The sequence below is a fragment of the Arachis ipaensis genome, chromosome B5, assembly GCF_059453495.1.
Source record: "Arachis ipaensis isolate K30076 ecotype BB chromosome B5, ASM5945349v1, whole genome shotgun sequence".
NCBI classification, from domain to species: domain Eukaryota; kingdom Viridiplantae; phylum Streptophyta; class Magnoliopsida; order Fabales; family Fabaceae; genus Arachis; species Arachis ipaensis.
The window spans coordinates 115,139,061-115,164,514 of record NC_142440.1 but is presented as its reverse complement, the minus strand read 5'-3'; the positions used below and the strand labels follow the sequence as shown (position 1 = coordinate 115,164,514).

Sequence of the window (25,454 nt, the reverse complement as noted above, 5' to 3'; positions counted from 1 at the left end):
ATTTTCACAGAGAGGAATAGGATGCAACCAACGACAAGGGTGATGCCTCCAGACGATTAGCCGTGCTGTGACAGAGCATTTGGACCATTTTCCCGAGAGGATTGAAGTAGCCATTGGCACCGGTGACATCCTTACATAAAGCCAGCCATAGAAAGGAGTAAGACTGATTGGATGAAGACAGCAGGAAAGCAGAGGTTCAGAGGAACGATTGCATCCCCATACGCTTATCTGAAATTCTCACCAATGATTTACATAAGTATTTCTATCCTTCTTTTATTACTTATTTTCGAAAACCCCATTACTATTTTATATCTGCCTGACTGAGATTTACAAGGTGACCATAGCTTGCTTCATACCAACAATCTCCGTGGGATTCGACCCTTACTCACGTAAGGTATTACTTGGACGACCCAGTGCACTTGCTGGTTAGTTATGTGAAGTTGTGAAGATATGTTTAGACCGTGGTTCTTTGCATCCGTTTTTGGTGCCATTGCCAGGGAATCAATTTCGAACAACAATTCACAACCTGAGTAACAATTTCGCATACCAAGTTTTTGGCGCCGTTGCCGGGGATTGTTCGAGTTTGGACAACTGACGGTTCATCTTGTTGCTCAGATTAGGTAACTTTCTTTTCGTTTTCTTTTCATAAAAAAATTTTTCAAAAATTTCTCCTTTGTTTTCAAAAAAAAAAAATTTTAAATAAAAATGTTTTCAAAAAAAATATATTTTTCTTCAGAATTTTTAAGAATGAATTCTAGTGTTTCATGAAGCATGTTGAAGCGTAGCTGACTGTAGGGCATGTTAGGCGTGTCATGTCTGGATACATACTAAAGCTTGGCTGGCTATTAAGCCATGCCTGACCCTTTGATTGGAGCTTTAGACTAAAGAGCATAAGATTCCTGGAATTCATATTAAAAATTTTGGAATCCTTATTTCTCTTTTTTTTTTAAAAATGATTTTCGGAAAAATTAAAAGAAAATACAAAAAAATTAAAAAATCATAAAAATCGAAAAATTTTTTTGTGTTTCTTGTTTGAGTCTTGAGTCATGTTATAAGTTTGGTGTCAATTGCATGTTCATCTTGCATTTTTCGAAAAAATCATGCATTCATAGTGTTCTTCATGATCTTCAAGTTGTTCTTGGTAAGTCTTCTTGTTTGATCTTTGCATTTGCATGTTTTGTGTCTTTTCTTATTTTTCATATGCATTCCTGAATTCTTTATGTCTAAGCATTAAAGAATTCTAAATTTGGTATCTTGCATGCTTTCTTTGCATAAAAAATTTTTCAAAAATGTGTTCTTGATGTTCATCATGATCTTCATAGTGTTCTTGGTGTTCATCTTGACATTCATAGCATTCTTGCATGCATTCATTGTTTTGATCTAAAAATCTCATGCATTGCATCATTTTCATGTTTTTCTCTCTCATCATTCAAAATTCAAAAAATAAAAAAAATATCTTTCCCTTTTTCTCTTATCAAATTCGAAAATTGAGTTGACTTTTTCAAAAATTTTTAAAAATCAAGTTGTTTCTTATGAGTCAAATCAAATTTTCAATTTGAAAATCTTATCTTTTTCAAAATCTTTTTCAAAAATCAAATCTTTTTCAAATTTTTTAGTTATTTTCAAGGTTCTGAAAACCGAACCGGTCATCGAACCGCTCTAGGCACTAGTTCACTGGTTCATAGGTTCAACCGGTTTGACCGTGGTTGAACTGTAAAAACTGTTTTATAATAAAATAATAATTAAAATGTAAATAAACACATGAAAATATAATTATAGTCTAATCTAAACTTTAAAATATCATTCAAATTAAAAGTACTACATAAACCAAATGTTATAATCTCATTCAAATACAAATTCAAAGTTCAAAAGTCCTCAAACAACCAATCAAACCCAAGATAGCATCATCAAAATGATCCAAGTTTGTCATCAATCATCAAAATCCTCCATAATTTGCTACAGATTTGCCTCATTGATTTCATCACCTTCATTTCCACTACTTGGACCAGAAAAAGCAAGTGGTGCAGCATAAAATGTACTAGTACTACCACCACCACCACCTTGATCTAAATCAGCATCAATCTCATCTAAGAAAATATAACACATTATCAATAAATTAAAGATAAAAGCTATTGTAATTTATTGTCTGATCAATAAACTATAATACTCACGAAGCAAGTCTTCAATATTACTTGGAAGATCAGGCTCTTTTTCAACAACCTCTTCCGTCACCCAAAAATCAACCTTATCAATAGTTTCAATATCGATTGGATCATATTGCGACTTTTGCTTTCTTTTTTTTCTTTCATTCCTAACAAATTAAATACAATAGATGATAAGCCTAGTATATTAGCTATACAAAATCTAATGATATGAAATGAAAGGATGAAATATAGATTACCTGGATTTAAGACGCAAATTATATGTAACATACACAATATCACTTAGCCTATCATGCTCCAATCTATTCCTTCTTGTTGTATGAATTTGATCAAAAAGACTCCAATTCCTTTCACACCCTGAAGAAGCAGATGCTTGGCTAAGAATGCGAACTTCAATTTTTTGTAAACACGGAGCAGAACTACCAAACAACCTCCACCATTCATCTACAAATTACAATCCCATATCTCAAGTATTAGTTATCAAATTAAGGAAACCAAAACATAAAATAAGTAAATAACTAAAGCTTATTATCAAACAGATATTAGTACCAGGTTGAAGTTTTTTTGCAGCTGGAACAGCTTCAGGCCTATCAAAGCTTTCCTTTCGATCTCTATATAAGTGTATTTCTTTCATTGCCTCAACTGAATCTAAATTATTAACCTTGCAATGCAATGTAACAAGATCAAGTAAAGCTCGCATGACATCAGGTGACTCTCTATAATTTTCAGAAAAAAAGCACTCAGGATTTAAGAAATAGGCTGCTGCGTGAAGATTTTTTTTCAAATGTTTGTCCCATCTTGAGTTGATAATCTCTGTGTAAGGTTGATATGCACTCTTCCTATTCTTGAACATTTCTTTGATTCCATTTTCTGACCTCAGCATACCTTCATAAACAATTCCCAATGATGGTTTATCATCAGCATCTACAAACCTCAGCAATTTAATCAACGGACTCACAATTTGGCATACAGTAAAACAATCATCCCAAAATTTATTGTCTAGGATAATTGCACTCACAGCTCTACCATTAGCACTCCTTCCTAATTTGTGTCCGGTAAAGTGTGTATCAACAACCAATTGTTGTAATTCTGATTTGCGCTCAAAGATACTCATCAATGTGAGGAAGACAGTGGCAAAACGAGTTGGACCTGGACGAACAATCTCCTTCCAATTATCTTTTTGTCTTAGCCAGGACAAGAACACCGGATGATTATATACAAACACAGTAATCTTTGAAGCACGTGTTGCAAGGCTAGAAATATGTGGCATGCTGCTTATATCTTTTAGAATAAGATTCAAGCAATGAGCAGCACAAGGTGACCAGTGAATATTTTCAAATTTCTTACTAATAAGCCTACCAGTAGCAACATAATTCGCAGCATTATCGGTTACTACATGAACAACATTATCAGGTCCAATCCATTCAATCACCTCTGAAAACAAGTCACACAAGCTAGAAGCATTTTTAACTATACTTGAGGCATCAACAGATTTCACAAAGCACAACCCTTTCGAACAATAAACCAAAAAATTAATCAACGTTCTTTGCCTTTGATCTGTCCAACCATCAGCCATGAGAGTACATCCAATTTCTTTCCAAGCAGACCTATAGCTATCAACAACCATTTGACACTCCCTTTTGAGATCGGCTAATAAGTTAACCCTTAAAGAGTCATAAGAAGGACCTATATAACCAGGCCCATAGCCAGCTACACCATCCAACATATCTTGAAAAAAAGGTGACATAACCACATTGAAAAGAATCCTACAATCCAAAAGCCATCTAGCCACTCGCTTATCAACTTCATGAAGCGCCTCTTTGTTATGAAACACGCTTTTCAGACTTTGTTGACTGCCCGAAGTTGTTCTTGGTGCAAACATAGGAGGAATAATGGTTTTTGATTTCTTTTTTGGATCACCTCCAACAACCTCCTTAGTTGGTAACTGACTCGGAGTTTGTTGTTCCTCTTGCGCTATTGCTTCATCAATTGCATCCTCACACTCATCGGTACCCTCTTCATTAAAACTTACTTTGCTTTTACTAGTTTTACTTTTCTGAATCTCTTTCAATAAACCTTCCATTTGTTTTTCTACATCATACGGGACCTTAGAACACTTCTTAATGTCTCCACCTATCTTCGCCAAATGCTTTTTCATTCTATTAATTCCCCCGCCCCCAAAAGTACTCAGACAAAATAAGCATTGGTAATGGGGTTTTCCATTTATATTCTGTAAAGCAATGTATCTCCAAGCAGGATCACTTTTCCCCCTAACACTACAAGTTTGTGATTGATTTTCGTTACTCGCGGGAGGAGGAGAACATTCATTCGAAGCAGAATTATTTTCAGCATTATTATTCCTAGGTAGGTCTTGGTTGATACTTTCTTCCATACCTAAATATTACCAGCAATCCAACCCAATAATCTCAACTCTCAATTTCACAATAAATGAACAAACAACATCCAAAATCCAAAATCAGAGTATACAAACAAGTACAACATCTCAGGTTCAATAAAATTCTTTGTTCACAAAATCAGAATTCAGTTCATCAGAGTTCAGTTCATCAGAATCAATGAAATCCCAAAATTATTTCATAACAGTTTCAGAGAGTAGAGACTCAGAGTTCAGTTCATCATAGCACAGTTCATCAGAAATAATGAAATCAAAAAATAAATTCATAACAGTTTACTCAAAGTTCAGTTCATCAGAGCATAGTTCATCAGAATCAATGAAATCAAAAAATAGATTCATAACAGTTTACTCAGAGTTCAGTTCATCAGAGCACAGTTCATCAGAATCAATGAAATCAAAAAATAAATTTAAAACAATTTCAGAGAGTAGAGACCCAGAGTTCAGTTCATCAGTTCAGTTCATCAGAATCAATGAAATCACAAAATGAACTCATAACAGTTTCAGTTTTTAGAGAGTAGAGACTCAGACTTCAGTTAATCAGAGCACAGTTTCATGACTTTCATCAGAATCGGATGGCATCACAAAATCATGTTGATAACCTAATTAAAAATTACCTGAAAATGAGGAAATCTGTTGCTTTCTCTCAGAGCTTGAAGGACAACGCTTCAACGCTTCTCTACTGCTTTCTCAGAGGCAGAGCTCGGCGGAGGTGACATGCGAAGTGGCTGAGGGCGTGAGTGCGACGGCGGTGAGGGCGTGAGTGCGACGGCGGTGAGGGCGTGACCGTGCTGAAGGCTGGAGTTGAGGGCGTGAGTGCGACGGCGGTGAGTGCGTTGAGGGCCTCCTGGAGTCTGGAGCTGACAACTGGGTGGTGAGTGCGGTGAGTGCGGTGAGTGCGGTGACTGGGTGGTGTTCTATTGCTTGGAAGGCTGGAGGAACGAGGAAGTGGAGGGCTGGAGGCTGCGAACTTGCGAAGGAGAAAGAAAACTCAGAATTAGGGTTCCCTCAACAGCACAAAACGGCGGCGTTTTGCTGCAATGTTAAAAAACCGGCCGGGTCCCGGTTCGGTTCGACTGATCGGTAACCGGCCGGTTCGTCGGTTCAAGTTCGGTTTTCAAATATTGCGGTTTTTACTATTGCCCGAACCGCTACAGCCATCGGTTCACGGTTCGACCGGTCCGACCGGCCAGTTTGAACCGGTTTTCAGAACATTGGTTATTTTCGAAAATTCCAAAAATATTTTTCAAAAATATTTTTCTTATCTTTATCACATAATTTTCGAAAATAACATCATCAATTAATGTTTTGATTCAAAAAATTTCAAGTTTGTTACTTGCTTGTTAAGAAAGATTCAAACTTTAAGTTCTAGAATCATATCTTGTGATTTCTTGTGAATCAAGTCATTAATTGTGATTTTAAAAATCAAATCTTTTTCAAAAACTAATTTCTATCATATCTTTTCAAAAATATCTTCTTATCTTACTTTTTCAAAAAAGTGATTGCAAAATATCTTTTCTAACTTCCTAACTTCTTATCTTTTCAAAATTTGTTTCAACTAATTAACTAACTTTTTGTTTGTTTCTCACCTTTTTCAAAACTACCTAACTAACTCTCTCTGTCTAATTTTCGAAAAAATCTTCCCTCTTTTTCAAAATTTTTTTTTAATTAGACTAATTATTTTATTTTTTATTTGAATTTTTGAAAAACTACTAACCTTTTTCAAAAACTATTTTCGAAAATCACTAACTCTTTTTCAAAAATTATTTTTCGAAAATTCTCTCCTCCTCTCATCCCCTTCTATTTATTTATTCATCTACTAACACTTCTCTTCATCTCACATCTCTGCTCCTATCATCACCTTTGTGTTTGGATTCTTCATTCTTCTTCACCCCTATTCCTTTTCTTTTTCTACTAACAATAAGGAACCTCTTTACTGTGACATAGAGGATTCCTCTTCTTTTCTTTTTCTCTTCTCTTTCTTATGAGCAGGGACAAAGAAAAAGGCATTCTTGTTGAAGCTGATCCAGAACCTGAAAGGACTCTGAAGAGAAAACTAAGAGAAGCTAAATTACAACAATCCAGAGATAACCTTATTGAAAATTTCGAACAAGTAAAGGAGAAGCAGCCGAACCCAACAACAATAATGCAAGGAGAATGCTTGGTGACTTTACTGCACCTAATTCCAATTTACATGGAAGAAGCATCTCCATTCCTACCATTGGAGCAAACAACTTTGAGCTGAAACCTCAGCTAGTTTCTCTGATGTAGCAGAACTGCAAGTTTCATGGACTTCCATCTGAAGATCCTTTTTAGTTCTTAACTGAATTCTTGCAGATCTGTGATACTGTTAAGACTAATGGAGTAGATCCTGAAGTCTACAGGCTCATGCTTTTCCCTTTTGCTGTAAGAGACAGAGCTAGAATATGGTTGGACTCTCAACCCAAAGACAGCCTGAACTCTTGGGATAAGCTGGTCACGGCTTTCTTAGCCAAGTTCTTTCCTCCTCAAAAGCTGAGCAAGCTTAGAGCTGATGTTTAAACCTTCAGACAGAAAGAAGGTGAATCCCTCTATGAAGCTTGGGAAAGATACAAGCAGCTGACCAAAAAGTGTCCTTCTGACATGCTTTCAGAATGGACCATCCTGGATATATTCTATGATGGTTTATCTGAGCTATCAAAGATGTCATTGGATACTTCTGCAGGTGGATCCATTCACCTAAAGAAAACGCCTGCAGAAGCTCAAGAACTCATTGACATGGTTGCTAATAACCAGTTTATGTACACTTCTGAGAGGAATCCTATAAGTAATGGGACGCCTATGAAGAAGGGAGTTCTTGAAATTGATACTCTGAATGCCATATTGGCTCAGAATAAAATATTGACCCAGCAAGTCAATATGATTTCTCAGAGTCTGAATGGAATGCAAGCTGCATCCAACAGTACTCAAGAGGCATCTTCTGAGGAAGAAGCTTATGATCCTGAGAACCCTGCAATAGCAGAGGTAAATTACTTAGGTAAACCTTATGGAAACACCTATAATCCATCATGGAGAAATCATCCAAATCTCTCATGGAAGGATCAAAGGCCTCAACAAGGCTTTAATAATGGTGGAAAGAACAGGTTTAGCAATAGCAAGCCTTTTCCATCATCCACTCAGCAACAGATAGAGAACTCTGAACAAAGTACCTCTAATTTAGCAAACTTAGTCTCTGATCTATCCAAGGCCACTGTAAGTTTCATGAATGAAACAAGGACTTCCATTAGAAATTTGGAAGCACAAGTGGGCCAGCTGAGTAAAAGGATCACTGAAATCCCTCCTAGTACTCTCCCAAGCAATACAGAAGAGAATCCAAAAGGAGAGTGCAAGGCCATTGAATTGATCACAATGGCTGAACCTGTAAGGGAAGGAGAGGACGTGAATCCCAAGGAGGAAGACCCCCTGGGACGTCCAGTGATCAATAAGAGCTTCCCTCTGAGGAACCAAAGGACTCTGAGGCTCATCTAGAGACCATAGAGATTCCATTGAACCTCCTTATGCCATTCATGAGCTCTGATGAGTATTCCTCTTCTGAAGAGAATGAGGATGTTACTGAAGAGCAAGCTGCCAAGTTCCTTGGTGCAATCATGAAGCTAAATACCAAATTATTTGGTATTGAGACTTGGGAAGATGAACCTCCCTTGTTCACCAATGAACTAAGTGATCTGGATCAACTGACATTGCCTCAGAAGAGACAGGATCCTGGAAAGTTCATAATACCTTGTACCATAGGCACCATGATTTTTAAGGCTCTGTGTGACCTTGGTTCAGGGATAAACCTCATGCCCCTCTCTATAATAGAGAAATTGGGAATCTATGGGGTGCAAGCTGCTAAAATCTCATTAGAGATGGCAGACAATTCAAGAAAATAGGCTTATGGACAAGTAGAGGACGTGTTAGTAAAGGTTGAAGGCCTTTACATCCCTGCTGATTTCATAGTCTTGGATACTGGAAAGGAAGAGGATGAATCCATCATCCTAGAAAGACCTTTCCTAGCCACAGCAAGAGCTGTGATTGATGTGGACAGAGGAGAATTAATCCTTCAAATAAATGAGGACAACCTTGTGTTTACAACTCAAGGATCTCTCTCTGCATCCATGGAGAGGAAGCATAAAAAGCTTCTCTCAAAGCAGAGCCAACCAAAGCCCCCACAGTCAAACTCTAAGTTTGGTGTTGGGAGGCCACAACCAAACTCTAAGTTTGGTGTCAAACCGCCATATCCAAACTCTAAGTTTGGTGTTGGGAGGTCTCAACAAAGCTCTGCACATCTGTGAGGCTCCATGAGAGCCCACTGTCAAGCTATTGACATTAAAGAAGCGCTTGTTGGGAGGCAACCCAATGTTTATTTATCTAATTTTATTTTTATTTTTCATGTTTTCTTAGGTTCATGATCATGAGGAGTCACAAAATAAACAAAAAAAATTTAAAAACAGAATCAAAAACAGCGGAAGAAAAATCACACCCTGGAGGAAGCACCTGTCTGGCGTTCAACGCCAGAACAGAGCATGGTTCTGGCGCTGAACGCCCAAAACGGGCAGTATCTGGGCGCTGAACGCCCAAAATGGGCAGCATCTGGGCGCTGAACGCCAGAATTGCACCCTGGAGAAGAGCTGGCGCTGAACGCCCAGAACAAGCATAGTTCTGGCGTTCAACGCCAGAAATGGGCAACAAATGGGCGTTGAACGCCCAAAATGGGCACCAACCTGGCGCTGAACGCCCAGAGTTGTGTGCAAGGGAATTTTACATGCCTAATTTGGTGCAAGATTGTAAATCCTTGAACACCTCAGGATTTGTGGACCCCACAGGAGCCCCACCCACCTCACCCTCTCTCTCTCCATCCATGATCATCCCTTCTGCTTTCCATTCACCACTCACATCCATACACATATCCCTCCATATCCTCCATATCTTTTTCTTTTTCTTCTTCTATTCTCTCTTCTTTTGCTCGGGGACGAGCAACATTCTAAGTTTGGTGTGGTAAAAGCATAAGATTTTTGTTTTTCCATTACCATTGATGGCACCTAAGACCGGAGAAACCTCTAGAAAAGGGGAAGGGAAGACAAAGGCTTCCACCTCCGAGTCATGGGAGATGGAAAGATTCATCTCAAAGGTCTATAGCTCAGTGGTAGAACATGTGGCTGCAAATCAAGAGATCCCTGAGATACCTCAGGGGATGCATTTTCCTCCACAAAACTATTGGGAGCAAATCAACACCTCCCTAGGAGAATTAAGTTCCAACAAGGGACAACTAAGGGTGGAACATCAAGAGCACTCCATCATCTTTCATGAAATAAGAGAAGATCAAAAAGCAATGAGGGAGGAGCAACAAAGACAAGGAAGAGACATAGAAGAGCTCAAGGACATCATTGGTTCCTCAAGAAGGAAACGCCACCATCACTAAGGTGGATTCATTCCTTGTTCTTATTTCTTCTGTTTTTCGTTTTCTATATTGTGTGCTTATCTATGTTTGTATCTTCATTGCATGATCATTAGTAGTTAGTAACTATGTCTTAAAGTTATGAATGTCCTATGAATCCATCACCTCTCTTAAATGAAAAATGTTTTAATTCAAAAGAATAAGAAGTACATGAGTTTCGAATTTATCCTTGAACTTAGTTTAATTATATTGATGTGGTGACAATGCTTCTTGTTTTCTGAATGTATGCTTGAACAGTGCATATGTCTTTTGAAGTTGTTGTTTAAGAATGTTAAATATGTTGGCTCTTGAAAGAATGATGACAAGGAGACATGTTATTTGATAATCTGAAAAATCATAAAAATGATTCTTGAAGCAAGAAAAAGCAGCAAAGAACAAAGCTTGCAGAAAAAAAAAATATAGCGACAAAAAAAATAGAAAGAAAAAGAAAAAGCAAGCAGAAAAAGCCAAAGCTCTTAAAACCAAGAGGCAAGAGCAAAAAGCCAATAACCCTTAAAACCAAAAGACAAGGGCAAATAAAAAAGGATCCTAAGGCTTTGAGCATCAGTGGATAGGAGGGCCTAAAGGAATAAAATCCTAGTCTAAGCGGCTAAACCGAGCTGTCCCTAACCATGTGCTTGTGGCGTGTAGGTGTCAAGTGAAAACTTGAGACTGAGCGGTTAAAGTCAAGGTCCAAAGCTAAAAAAGAGTGTGCTTAAGAACCCTGGACACCTCTAATTGGAGACTTTAGCAAAGCTGAGTCACAATCTAAAAAGGTTCATCCAATTATGTGTCTGTGGCATTTATGTATCCGGTGGTAATACTGGAAAACAAAGTGCTTAGGGCCACGGCCAAGACTCATAAAATAGCTGTGTTCAAGAATCATCATACTGAACTAGGAGAGTCAATAACACTATCTAAACTCTGAGTTCCTATAGAAGCCAATCATTCTGAACTTCAATGGATAAAGTGAGATGCCAAAAATATTCAAGAGGCAAAAAGCTACAAGTCCCGCTCATCTGATTGGAGCTATGTTTCATTGACAGTTTGGAATTTATATTATATTCTCTTCTTTTATCATATTTGATTTTCAGTTGCTTGGGGACAAGCAACAATTTAAGTTTGGTGTTGTGATGAGCGGATAATTTATACACTTTTTGGCATTGTTTTTAGTATGTTTTTAGTGGAATCTAGTTACTTTTAGGGATGTTTTCATTAGTTTTTATGTTAAATTCACATTTCTGGACTTTACTATGAGTTTGTGTGTTTTTATGTGATTTCAGGTATTTTCTGGCTGAAATTGAGGGACTTGAGCAAAAATCAGATTCAGAGGCTGAAGAAGGACTGCTGATGCTGTTGGATTCTGACCTCCCTGCACTCAAAATGGATTTTCTGGAGCTACAGAACTCAAAGTGGCACGCTTTCAATTGCGTTGGAAAGTAGACATCCAGGGCATTCCAGTAATATATAATAGTCCATACTTTGCCCAAGTTTAGACGATGCAAACTGGCGTTCAACGCCAGCTCTCTGCCCAATTCTGGCGTCCAGCGCCATAAACAAGCTGCAAAGTGGAGTTCAACGCCCAAACTGGCACAAAAGCTGTCGTTCAACTCCAAGAATGACCTCTCCACGTGTAGACTTCAAGCTCAGCCCAAGCACACACCAAGTGGGCCCCGGAAGTGGATTTATGCATCAATTACTTACTTCTGTAAACCCTAGTAGCTAGTTTATTATAAATAGGACATTTTACTATTGTATTTGATATCTTTGGATCTTTTGGAACATCTTTGGATTATCTTTGGACGCCTGGTTCTTAGATCAGAGGGGCTAGCCATTCGGCCATGCCTGGACCTTTCACTTATATATTTTCAACGGTAGAGTTTCTGCACTCCATAGATTAAGGTGTGGAGCTCTGCTGTTCCTCAAAGATTAATGGAAAGTACTACTGTTTTCTATTCAATTCATCTTATTTCGTTTCTAAGATATTCATTCGCACTTCAACCTGAATGTGATGAACGTGACAATCATCATCATTCCCTATGAACGCGTGCCTGACAACCACTTCCGTTCTACATTAGATTGAATGAGTATCTCTTAGATCTCTTAATCAGAATCTTCGTGGTATAAGCTAGATTGATGGCGGCATTCATGAGAGTCCGGAAAGTCTAAACCTTGTCCGTGGTATTCCGAGTAGGACTCTGGGATTGAATGACTGTGACGAGCTCAAAACTCGTGAGTGCTGGGCGTAGTGACAGACGCAAAAGGATAGTAAATTCTATTCCAGTATGATCGAGAGCCTCCAAGATGATTAGCCATGCAGTGACAGCGCATCGGACCATTTTCACAGAGAGGAATAGGATGCAACCAACGACAAGGGTGATGCCTCCAGACGATTAGCCGTGCTGTGACAGAGCATTTGGACCATTTTCCCAAGAGGATTGAAAGTAGCCATTGGCACCGGTGACATCCTTACATAAAGCCAGCCATAGAAAGGAGTAAGACTGATTGGATGAAGACAGCAGGAAAGCAGAGGTTCAGAGGAACGATTGCATCCCCATACGCTTATCTGAAATTCTCACCAATGATTTACATAAGTATTTCTATCCTTCTTTTATTACTTATTTTCGAAAATCCCATTACTATTTTATATCTGCCTGACTGAGATTTACAAGGTGACCATAGCTTGCTTCATACCAACAATCTCTGTGGGATTCGACCCTTACTCACGTAAGGTATTACTTGGACGACCCAGTGCACTTGCTGGTTAGTTATGTGAAGTTGTGAAGATATGTTTAGACCGTGGTTCTGTGCATCCATTTTTGGTGCCATTGCCAGGGAATCAATTTCGAACAACAATTCACAACTTGAGTAACAATTTCGCATACCAGCAGTTCATATGAATTAAAAACATGCTGCAGTTATCTATAATTAATAGAAACATGAAAATTCAGAGTAACAAGCAGCAAATGCAGGAAATCACAGCATATGAACATGGTCACAGGAACAGCAGAATTGCAGTTATGATAAAATAGAAGCATGAACAGTGTAAGTAAACAGACCTAGATCCACTAACCACAGCCTAAGCTACCTAACAACCTAAAAATCCACTACAGCATGCATATCTATCTATCCTAATTATAAACATGAACAGAAAAAATTGTAAAATAACTGCGAAGGATAGGAAGGCGGTGTTCATCGGAACCTGGTAGGCGTGAGGAGTAGAACGGGGTAAGAAAGCGGCTGGGTGGTGGCTGCGGCGGCGTCCGGCACGGTGGCGGCTGAGGGGGCAGTAGAGAAGGGGGTAATGGGGATAGGGTTTGGAGTAATTGATAGAGGAAGGGAGGGGGGTTGCGTGTGGATGGTGGAGGGGCGCGGTTGGATGGCCGACAGTGGTGGGTGGTGGTCGCGGAGGGCAGTGGCGGAGAGGGGAGAAGAGAGGAAGAAAGAAGAAGAAAGAAGGGGAGGGGGTGGTACAGCAGCGGTGTCTGGACGACGGCGGCGTCTGGGTGGTGGCGAGGTGGTTGCTTGGTGGTGGCTGGGTGGAGGTTGGGAGAAGAAGAAGAAGAAGAGAGGGAGAAGAGGGTTAGGGGAGGGCTGCGCGACTGATAGGGTTCGCGTGTCTGGGGGGTTATATTTCCGAATCCACACTGCCGCGTGGGGCACGCGGTCGCGTGGTTGGGGTGAAAATGGGAGTGACGCGATCGCGTGGGGCGCGCGATCGCATGAAAGGGGTGGAAGAGGGGATGACGCGATCGCGTGGGTCACGCGATCGCGTCGCTGGAAAGTGTGCTAAATCATACTAAAAACTATGTAAAAACAATGCCAAAAAGCGTATAAATTATCCGCTCATCATATCACCAAACTTAAATTGTTGCTTGTCCCCAAGCAACTGAAAATCAAATAGGATAAAAAGAAGAGAATATACTATAAATTCCAAAATATCAATGAAACTTAGCTCCAATTTAGATGAGCGGGGTTAGTAGCTTTTTGCCTCTGAACAGTTTTGGCATCTCACTTTATCCTTTGAAGTTCAGAATGATTGGCATCTATAAGAACTAGAATTCAGATAGTGTTATTGATTCTCCTAGTTCAGTATGTTGATTCTTGAACACAACTACTTTATGAGTCTTGGCCGTGGCCCTAAGCACTTTGTTTTCCAGTATTACCACCGGATACATAAATGCCACAGATACATAACTGGGTGAACCTTTTCAGATTGTGACTCAGCTTTGCTAAAGTCCCCAATTAGAGGTGTCCAGGGTTCTTAAGCACACTCTTTTTTTGCTTTGGACCTCGACTTTAACCGCTCAGTCTCAAACTTTTCACTTGACACCTTCACGCCACAAGCACATGGTTAGGGACAGCTTGGTTTAGCCGCTTAGGCCAGGATTTTATTCATTTGGGCCCTCCTATCCACTGATGCTCAAAGCCTTGGATCCTTTTTCCCTTGCCTTTTTGTTTAAAGGGTTATTGGCTTTTTCTGCTTGCTTTTTCTTTTTCTTTCTCTCTTTTTTTTCGCCATTTTTTTCTGCAAGCTTTTGTATTCACTGCTTTTTCTTGCTTCAAGAATCAATTTCATGATTTTTCAGATTATCAATAACATTTCTCCTTTTTCATTATTCTTTTAAGAGCCAACAATTTTAACATTCATAAACTACAAATTCAAAAGACATATGCATTGTTCAAGCATTTATTCAGAAAACAAAAAGTATTGCCACCACATCAAAATAATTGAACTAATTTCAGGGATGAATTTGAAATTCATGTACTTCTTGTTCTTTTGTAATTAAAACATTTTTCATTTAAGAAAGGTGATGGATTCATAGGACATTCATAGCTTTAAGACATAGACACTTAGACACTAGTGATCATGTAGTAAAGACACAAACATAAATAAAACATAAGGCTCAAAAACCGAAAAACAGAAAAATAAGAACAAGGAGATTAAGGAACGGGTCCACCTTAGTGAGGGTGACGTCTTCTTCCTCTTGAAGAACTAATGGTGTTCTTGAGCTCCTCTATGTCTCTTCCTTGTCTTTGTTGCTCCTCCCTCATAGCTCTTTGATCTTCTCTAATCTCATGGAGAATGATGGAGTGCTCTTGGTGTTCCATCCTTAGTTGTCCCATGTTGGAACTTAATTCTCCTAGGGAGGTGTTGATTTACTCCCAATAGTTTTATGGAGGAAAGTGCATCCCTTGAGGCATCTCAGGAATTTCATGGTGAGGAATTTCCTCATGCTCTTGTTGAGGTCCATGATCTCTTGTTTGCTCCATCCTTTTCTTAGTGATGGGCTTGTCCTCATCAATGAGGATATCTCCCTATATGTCAATCCCAGCCGAATTGCAGAGGTGGCAAATGAGGTGAAGAAAGGCTAACCTTGCCAAAGTGGAGGACTTGTCAGCCACCTTGTAGAGTTCTTGAGGTATAATCTCATGAACTTCCACTTCCTCCCCAATCATGATACTATGGATCATGATGTCCCGATCCACAGTTACTTCGGATCGGTTGCTAGTAGGAATGATAGAGCGTTGGATGAACTCCAACCATCCTCTAGCTACAGGCTTAAGGTTCGGTCTTCTCAATTGAACCGGGTTGTCTCTTGAGTCAACTTTCCATTGAGCTCGTTCCACACATATGTCCATGAGGACTTGGTCCAACCTTTGATCAAAGTTGACCCTTCTAGTGTAGGGGCGTGCGTTTTCTTGCATCATTGGCAAGTTGAATGCCAACCTTACATTTTCTGGACTGAAATCTAAGTATTTCCCCCGAACTATTGTAAGCCAATTCTTTGGATTCGGGTTCATACTTTGATCATGGTTCCTAGTGATCCATGCGTTTGCATAGAACTCTTGAACCATTAAGATTCTGACTTGTTGAATAGGATTGGAGAGTACTTCCCATCCTCTTCTTCTAATCTCTTGTCGGATCTCTGGATACTCACTCTTTTTGAGCTCAAAAGAGATCTCAGAGACCACCTTTTTCTTGACCATAACTTCATAGAAGTGGTCTTGATGGACCTTTGAGATGAATCTCTCCATCTCCCATGACTCAGAGGTGGAAGCAATTGCCTTCCCTTTCCTCTTTCTTGAGGTTTCTCTAGCCTTAGATGCCATTAATGGTTATGGAAAAACAAAAAGCAATGATTTTACCACACCAAACTTAAAAGGTTTACTCGTCCTCGAGAAAAAGAAGAAAGAAAGTACTAGAAGAAGAAGAAAATGGAGGAGATGGAGTGAGAGAGTGTATTCGGCCAAGGGGGTGAAGTAGTGTTTGTGATGTGTGAAAATGGAGTAGTGTTAAGGGGTTTATATAGGGGTGGGGGAGGGTAGGTTTTGGCCATTAGGGTTGGGTTTGGGAGGGAAAAGAATTTGAATTTTGGAGGTAGGTGGGGTTTATGGGGAAGAGTGGATGGATGTGAGTGGTTAAGGGTATTTGGGGAAGAGGTATGGAGGTGATTGGTGAAGGGTATTTGGGGAAGAGTGTTATGAAAAGGTGTGAAGAGGAGAGAAGAAGAGGTGGGGTAGGTGGGGATCCTGTGGGGTCCACAGATCCAGAGAGGTCAAGGACTTAGCATCCCTGCTCCATTTAGGCGTGCAAAATGCCCTTAGAATGCATGTCTGGCGTTAAACGCCAGCTTGCTGCTTGTTTCTGACGTTAAACGCCAGCTTTTCTCCCATTCTTGGCGTTAAACGCCAATTCCATGCTCTGTTCTGGCGTTAAACGCCAGTCTGGTGCTTGTTTCTGGCGTTTAATGCCAGCTTGATGCTTCTTTCTAACGTTAAACGCCAGTTTGATGCTTCTTACTGGCGTTTAAACGCCAGTAAGCTCTTCCTCCAGGGTGAGCTATTTTTAATGCTATTTTTCATTCTGTTTTTAATTTTTCAGTTGTTTTTGTGACTTCACATGATCATCAACCTAAAGAAAACATAAAATAGCAATAGAAAATAAATAGATATAATTAAATACCATTGGGTTGCCTCCCAACAAGCGCTTCTTTAATGTCAATAGCTTGACAGTGAGCTCTCATGGAGCCTCATAGAAAATCAGAGCAATGTTGGGGCCCCTCAACACCAAACTTAGAGTTTGAATGTGGGGGTTTTGTTTGACTCTGTTCTGAGAGAAGCTTCTCATGCTTCCTCTCCATGGTTACAGAAGGAGAACCTTAAGTCTGAAATACAAGGTAGTCCTCATTCAACTGAAGGACCAACTCTCTTCTGTCAACATCAATCACAGCTTTTGCTGTGGCCAGGAAGGGTCTGCCAAGGATAATGGATTCATCCTCATCCTTCCCAGTGTCTAGGATTATGAAATCCGCAGGGATGTAAAGGCTTTTAATCTTCACTAGCACGTCCTCTACTAGTCCATAGGCCTGTTTCATGGATTTGTCTGCCATCTCTAGTGAGATTCTTATAGCTTGTACCTCAAAGATTCCTAGTTTCTCCATTACAGAGAGGGGCATGAGGTTTATCCCTGACCCCAGGTCACATAGAGCCTTCTTAAAGGTCATGGTGCCTATGGTACAAGGTATGAAGAATTTTTCGGGATCCGGTTTCTTCTGAGGTAATGTCTGCCTCATTAATGCATTCAGTTCATTGGTTAACAAGGGGGGTTCATCGTCCCAACTCTCAGTACCAAATAACTTCGCATTCATCTTCATGATTGCTCCTAGATATTTAGCAACTTTCTCTTCAGTGATGTCTTCATCCTCTTCAGAGGAAGAATATTCATCAAAGCTCATGAATGGAAGAAGGAAGTTCAATGGAATCTCTATGGTCTCTGTATGAGCCTCAGATTCCTTTAGTTCCTCAAAGGGAAACTCCTTTCTGTCCAAAGGACGTCCCATGAGGTCTTCCTCACTGGGATTCACGTCCTCCTCCTCCTCTGGGCATTCGGCCACACCAAGTAAGATTATGGCCTTGAACTCTCTCTTGGGATTTTCTTCTGTATTGCTTGGGAGAGTACTGGGAGGAGTTTCAGTAATCTTACTCAGCTGACCCACCTGTGCCTCCAAATTTCTAATAGAGGACCTTATTTCATTCATGAAACTTAGTGTAGTCTAGGATAGATCAGAGACTATGGTTGCCAGGCCAGAATGGCTCTGTTCAGAATTCTCTGTCTGTTGCTGAGAAGATGATGGAAAAGGCTTGCTATTGCTAAACCTATTTCTTCCACCATTATTATTGAAGCCTTGTTGAGGCTTCTGTTGGTCCTTCCATGAGAAATTTGGATGATTTATCCATGAAAGATTATAGGTGTTTCCATAGGGTTCTCCCATGTAACTCACCTCTGCTATTGCAGGGTTCTCAAGATCATAAGCTTCTTCTTCAGAAGATGCTTCTTTAGTACTGTTGGATGCAGCTTGCAATCCATTCAGACTCTGAGAAATCATATTGACTTGCTGAGTCAATATTTTGTTCTGAGCTAATATGGCATTCAGAGTATCAATTTCAAGAACTCCCTTCTTCTGAGGCGTCCCATTGTTCACAGGATTCCTCTCAGAGGTGTACATGAACTGGTTATTTACAACCATTTCAATGAGTTCCTGAGCTTCGGCAGGGGTTTTCACGTGAAGAAATCCTCCTGCAGAATGGTCCAATGACATTTTTGACAACTCAGACAGACCATCATAGAATATACTTATGATGCTCCATTCTGAAAGCATGTCAGTAGGACACCTTTTGATCAGTTGTTTGTATCTTTCCCAAGCTTCATAGAGGGATTCTCCTTCCTTCTGTCTAAAGATTTGGATTTCCACTCTAAGCTTGCTCATCTTTTAAGGTGGAAAGAATTTGGCCAGGAAAGCACTGACCAGCTTATCCCAAGAGTTCAGGCTATCCTTAGGTTGTGAATCCAACCATGTTCTAGCTTTGTCTCTTACAGCAAAAGGGAAAAGCATAAGCCTGTAGACCTCGGGATCAACTCCATTGGTCTTGACAGTGTCACAGATTTGCAAGAATTCATCTAAAAACTGATGAGGATCTTCCATTGGAAGTCCATGAAACTTGCAAAGCTGCATTAGAGAAACCAATTGAGGCTTAAGCTCAAAATTATTTGCTCCAATTGCAGGGAGTGAGATGCTTCTTCCATAGAAGTTGGAAGAGGGTGCAATAAAGTCATCAAGCATCTTCCTTGCATTTCCACCATTGTTATTAGGTTTGGCCATGTCTCCTTCTTTTTTGAAAATTTCTGTCAGGTTCTCTCCAGAGAGTTGTGCTTTAGCTTCCCTTAGCTTCCTCTTCAGAGTCCTTTCAGGTTCAGGATCAGTTTCAACAAGAATGTTCTTATCCTTGTTCCTGCTCATATGAAAAAGAAGAGAACAGAAAAGAAAATATGGAATCCTCTATGTCACAGTATAGATATTCCTTATGTGAGTATAAGAAGAGAAGAATAGAAGAAGGAGAAGAGAAAAACTCGAACGCAGAGAAGAAGATGGGGTTTGAATTATGAGTAGAAGAGAAATGTTAGTAGATAAATAAATAAATAGAAGGAGATGAGAGAGGGGGGGGGGGAAAATTCGAATTTGATTTAAACTAAAAGAAAAAATATTTTTGTTTTTATTTTAAAATGTAGTTAGAATTCGAAAATTAAGAGAAGGAGTAAAATTAAAATTAAAAATTAAAACAATTAGTTAATTAGAAAAAATTTTAAAAAAGTGGATAGGAATTTTCGAAAATTAGAGAGAGAAAATTAGTTAGGTGGTTTTGAAAAAGATATGATTGAAATAGAAAACTTTTAAAAATAAACCAAAAAGTCAAGTAGTCAATTGAAAAAGATTTGAAAATCAAATTTTAAAGGGTGAGAAGTTAGAAAAGATTTTGAAATTGATTTTGAAAAAGATATGATTGAAATTGAAAAAGATATGATTGAAAATTATTTTGAAAAAGATTTGAATTGGAATTTAAAAAGATTTGATTTTGAAAATTGAAATTGATTACTTGACTAACAAGAAACTAAAAGATATGATTCTAAAATTTAAAGATTGAACCTTTCTTAATAGGCAAGTAACAAACTCAAAATTTTTTTGAATCAATCACATTAATTGTTAGTAAAGATTTTGAAAAATATGGAATAAAATAAGAAAAATATTTTTGAAAATCAATTTGAATTTTCGAAAATATGAAGGAAAAAATGAAAAAGATTTGATTTTTAAAAAAAAAGATTTGAAAAAGATAGAATTTTTAAATTGAAAATTTGATTTGACTCATAAGAAACAACCAAATTTTGAAATTTTTTTGAAAAAGTCAACTCAAATATTCGAAATTTATGAGAAGAAAAAGGGATAGATATTTTTTTATTTTTTTGAATTTTTTATGAGGAGAGAGAAAAACATAAAAATGATGCAAAACATAAAAATTCAAGATCAAAACATATGATGCATGCAAGAACACTTTGAATGTCAAGATGAACACCAAGAACACTTTGAAGATCAAGATGAACATCAAGACTTATTTTTGAAAATTTTTAAGAAAAGAAAAAAATGCAGGACACCAAACTTAGAAATTTTCAAACTTTAGACACTAACAAATTGAAAATGCATATGAAAAACAAGAAAAGACACAAAACATGAAAATGCAAAGATCAAACAAAGAAGATCATCAAGAACAACTTGAAGATTATAAAGAATGGTTTCATGCAGGTGTTCTTCGAAAATTTTAAAGAAAAATTAAAAAGATGCAATTGAAACTAGACTCAAACAAGGAACACAAAAATTTTGGTTTTTTTTTATGATTTTATTTAATTTTTTGTAATTTTTCGAAAATTAATTGGAAAAGAAAAATAAGGATTTCAAAATTTCTAATGAGAATTCCAGGAATCATGCAATGTTAGTCTAAAACTCCGGTCCAGGAATTAGACATGGCTTACTAGCCAGCCAAGCTTTCAGTGAAAGATCCGGTCCAAAACACTAGACATGGCCAATGGCCAGCCAAGCTTTAGCAGATCATTACATACAAAAGCTAAATTGCTGAGAAAGACAAAGAAGCTCTTCTAATGATAGTTGAAACCTCGGTCCAAAGGATTAGGCATGGCTTAACAGCCAGCCAGGATTCAGCATATCACCATGAAACTTTAGAATTCATTCTTAAAAATTCTGAAGCCATAGGATAATTTATTTATTTTCTTTTTTTTGAAAATTTTTCAAAAATAAAAATAATAAAAAAGCATAAAGTTAAAATAAAATGACCTAATCTGAGCAACAAGATGAACCGTCAGTTGTCCAAACTCGAACAATCCCCGGCAACGGCGCCAAAAACTTGGTGCACGAAATTGTGATCTCTAGCAACGGCGCCAAAAACTTGGTACGCACGTTTATAATCTCAATTATTTTTCACAACTCCGCACAACTAACCAGCAAGTGCACTGGGTCGTCCAAGTAATAAACCTTACGTGAGTAAGGGTCGATCCCACAGAGATTGTCGGCTTGAAACAAGCTATGGTCACCTTGCAAATATCAGTCAGGCAGATTTAAATGGTTATGGGATTTTGATAATTATGATATAAAATATAAAATAGGATAGAGATACTTATGCAATTCATTGGTGAGAATTTCAGATAAGCGTATGGAGATGCTTTTGTTCCTTCTGAACCTCTGCTTTCCTACTGCTTTCATCCAATCATTCATACTCCTTTCCATGGCAAGCTGTATGTTGGGTTTCACCGTCGTCAATGGCTACCTCCCGTCCTCTCAATGAAAATGGTCCAAATGCGCTGTCACCGCACGGCTAATCATCTGTCAGTTCTCGATCATGTTAGAATAGGATCCATTGATCCTTTTGCGTCTGTCACACGCCCAACACTCACGAGTTTGAAGCTCGTCACAGTCATCCCATCCCAGACCCTACTCGGAATACCACAGACAAGGTTTAGACTTTCCGGATCTCAAGAATGACCGCCAATAATTCTAGCTTATACCACAAAGACTCCGATCTTTCGGAATGGAGGCTAAGAGATAAACGCTCAATCCAAGGTAGAACAGAAGTGGTTGTCAGGCACGCGTTCATAGGTTGAGAATAGTGATGAGTGTCACGGATCATCATATTCATCATGGTTGAAGTGCAAGCGAATATCTTAGAATAGGAATAAGTTTGAATTGAATAAGAAAACAATAGTACTTTGCATTAATTCATGAGGAACAGCAGAGCTCTACACCTTAATCTATGGGGTGTAGAAACTTCACCGTTGAAAATACATAAGTGAAAATAGAGTAGACATGGCCGAGTGGCCAGCCTCCCATGGAGGTCTCAGAACGTAAAAGTTACATAATGTGTTCCAGAGATGTGAAATAAATTACTAAAAGTAGTTTTTATACTAAACTAGTAGCTGGGGTTATATAAGAAAAGTAAATGATGTAGAAATCCACTTCCGGGCCCACATGGTGTGTGCTTGGGCTGAGCATTGAGCTTTCATGTGTAGAGACTCTTTTTGGAGTTAAACACTAGGTTGTAGCCTGTTTCTGGCGTTTAACTCCAGAATAGGGCAGGGAGTTGGCGTTTGAATGCCAGTTTGCATCGTCAAAACTCGTGCAAAGTATAGATTATTATATATTTCTGGAAAGCCCAGGATGTCTACTTTCTAACACAATTGAGAGCGTGCCAATTGGGTTTCTGTAGCTCCAGAAAATCTATTTCGAGTGCAGGGAGGTCAGAATCCAATAACATCTGCAGTCCTTCTTCAGCCTCTGAATCAGATTTTTGCTCAAGTACCTCAATTTCAGCCAGAAATTACCTAAAATCACAGAAAAACACACAAACTCATAGTAAAGTCCAGAAATGTGATTTTTATTTAAAAACTAATAAAAATATACTAAAAACTTACTAAATCATACTAAAAACTATGTAAAAACAATGCCAAAAAGTGTATAAATCATCCGCTCATCATCTTTTCACTAGTTTTAATTTAAGATAAATTTCACCCAAATCTAAATCCAAGTTTGGCCTGTTAAAGTTGGCTAAAAATTTGTTTTTACTAAATTTACATAATCCTTTAATTTCAACAATTCTCAATTCAATTCAAGCCTAAACCATTTCAAAACCATTTCTACACATTCCAAACACTCATTTATCAATCCTCAACCATTCCAAGCCTAATTTAACCCACTTCTAACTTATTTAACACATTCATCAACTATATCCATTTTACTGCAACCATACACAACACTCATATATCCAAATTCACCATCAACCAAGAATCAATCATCTCATTAGCATATAACAATTCACGCCACTTACCTCCACTTACCAAATAGGGAATTTCTCACCCTATCATGGTCTCTAGCACAATTTTTTCATCAAATCATCATCATAATCAATAACACCTCCCAATTCACAATATCACAACCAATTGAATCATGCAATTATCCAATATATTACAATTTTTACTAAACCAAATAATCAACCATAACAATTCAACAATAATCCTAAGGCCACTAGTGTAGGACTTCATGTCACATTACATGGTATTTACCGAAACTTAAACTCATACCTTAATGTCACAACTTCAAGCTTCCAAGCTTTCCTTCCAAACTTTCCAAGCCTCAAATTGGTTCACACTAATGTCTAAGTTCAAATTTCACAACTCCACCAAATCAAGCTTCTAATTACTCAATCTAACACCATATCATACAATTTGGCACAATATCAACCAAGAAGGGAAAAGAAGTTCTTACCTTTATCCACTGAAATTGGTGATGGAAACCACTAAGAACACAAGTTAGAGAACTCCTATAACATCAAAATCATAAAAAATCCTCAATACCCAAGCTCAAAAAGCAAATTCAGACCTAAATGAGAACTTGAAGCTGGGATTTTAAGTTACTCACCAAACTAATCAAACAAAATTGAAGAGGAGAAGATAACCTTCGCGTGGCCACAAACGGCTCGTCGATCAGAGCTCCGGAGAAAAAATTATGGCCAAATGAAAATGATGAAGGTTAGGGTCTGGCTCTCACCTCTCTCTTCACTCTATTTCAGCTCCTCTCTCACTAAATGGGAAGGGATTGATTAATTGCTAAGGATTTTGGGGTATATTTGTGTGGGCTTGGATCCAACATGAGCCTGTTTGTGAATTTTGGTCCGTTTGGCTCAACATTGGGCCAAAACCTTTAAGATTAGTACTTAGGTTCCATTCTAAATATTTTTCTTTTTTATTTTCACATTTTCAATTTTTTCACTCGCAGTACTGGACAGATTTAAGCCAGTACAAAAAAATTTAATGCCGGTACGCATTTTTCCCAAAATCATTATATTTTCACGCTCAATTTAATTTTCTTAATTCAAATTTTACTGTTATATTTTTAAATTATAGATCCTAATATTTTTACATATTCCGGGCGTCTTAATCCTAACGTGGCTTTCATTAATCAATTTACTAGTTAATTTTCTCGGATTTTATATTACCCCTATGCATGAATTTATTGTAACTCTGTATACAAACATCACTCTCACTTAACAACACAGGCCACAAGTTTCACATGTAACATGGACTTCAATTCTTTTCCTCTCCTTTTGTAATATGACATCATTCAGTCAATTTTATTTAAATTTTTTTTCAAATGATTTCCCTAATGCCAGTCACATAAAATCAATAGAAAACTATATTACCTTTTTATCTTTCTTTTTTACCTGCCCTAAAACAGTATGTCAAAATATAACTTTTTACCCAAACATTAAGCCAACATAACTGATATCAACTTCAATTGAAACTTTTTTAAAAAGAAAGGCCCAATACCTGTAGCCGCTAAAAGGTCCCACTCCACCATAAAACAACATGTCCAACCCGCATGGGTTAACAAATCATAATGCATTATTAAATTTATTTTTCAAATCTATCATTAGACATTTATACTGACCAAATTATAACTTTATTAAGTTGATAACAATGAAGCATTACCCTGCATTTGTCAGCCCCTTTTTGCTACCACTGAATAAAAAATTATGAAAAACCATGCATATTCTGGCATAGTCTGATGACATGCCATCTTCATTAGCTGCAGAAAGATTCCCCATGAAACACCACAGAATTTCCTTTCCTTTTACGCTTTTATTATCAATTTTGTTACTACATATCTAATAATAGCATAGTTATGTAGGAACATGCAAAATATAACACCCTGCCACACAGAACTTTACGCTTAAGCCGTAAAACAAAGGTGAGCCTTGAAGGTTGGTTTAAGCAAATTATGAAAAAAAAAAAAGAGCAACGCTTAAGGCAACAATTACTTGTGTACAAAGAAAGTATAGATACATACATATATAATAGAATCGGAGTGTCAAGGATACAAAATAGACAAGTTCCGTGCTCAACCTACGAAGCTAAGGCTGGCCGGAGAATATTTACTTACATATATACAATCTCAGATGCCTAGTGAGGTAGCTCTCGACCTACATCTGAAAATGACAACACATATGGGATGAGAATCAGGGATTCTCA

At 38.1% G+C, this 25,454-nt stretch overlaps 2 protein-coding genes and 2 non-coding genes across 4 annotated transcripts; 1 reads left to right on the top strand and 3 right to left on the bottom strand.

The window, feature by feature from the left end:
• Window positions 1-1,956: 1,956 nt before the first annotated feature.
• Window positions 1,957-2,862, bottom strand: LOC107640867 (uncharacterized). Its single transcript, XM_016344368.3, has 4 exons — window positions 2,712-2,862; window positions 2,402-2,606; window positions 2,172-2,311; window positions 1,957-2,087 (listed from the first exon to the last, which is right to left on the bottom strand). The coding sequence occupies exons 1-4, from the start codon at window positions 2,860-2,862 to the stop codon at window positions 1,957-1,959; spliced, it is 627 nt and encodes a 208-aa protein (XP_016199854.2).
• Window positions 2,863-2,866: 4 nt separating this feature from the next.
• LOC148565455 (uncharacterized) lies at window positions 2,867-4,554 on the bottom strand. Its single transcript, XM_088487161.1, has 2 exons — window positions 2,995-4,554; window positions 2,867-2,878 (listed from the first exon to the last, which is right to left on the bottom strand). The coding sequence occupies exons 1-2, from the start codon at window positions 4,552-4,554 to the stop codon at window positions 2,867-2,869; spliced, it is 1,572 nt and encodes a 523-aa protein (XP_088343287.1).
• A 2,538-nt stretch (window positions 4,555-7,092) lies between these two features.
• On the bottom strand, window positions 7,093-7,200 carry LOC148565454 (small nucleolar RNA R71). Its single transcript, XR_015885589.1, has one exon. It is a non-coding gene; the product is annotated as a small nucleolar RNA R71 (small nucleolar RNA).
• An 11,484-nt stretch (window positions 7,201-18,684) lies between these two features.
• On the top strand, window positions 18,685-18,792 carry LOC148565453 (small nucleolar RNA R71). The gene has a single exon (XR_015884614.1). It is a non-coding gene; the product is annotated as a small nucleolar RNA R71 (small nucleolar RNA).
• The last annotated feature ends 6,662 nt before the right edge of the window (window positions 18,793-25,454 follow it).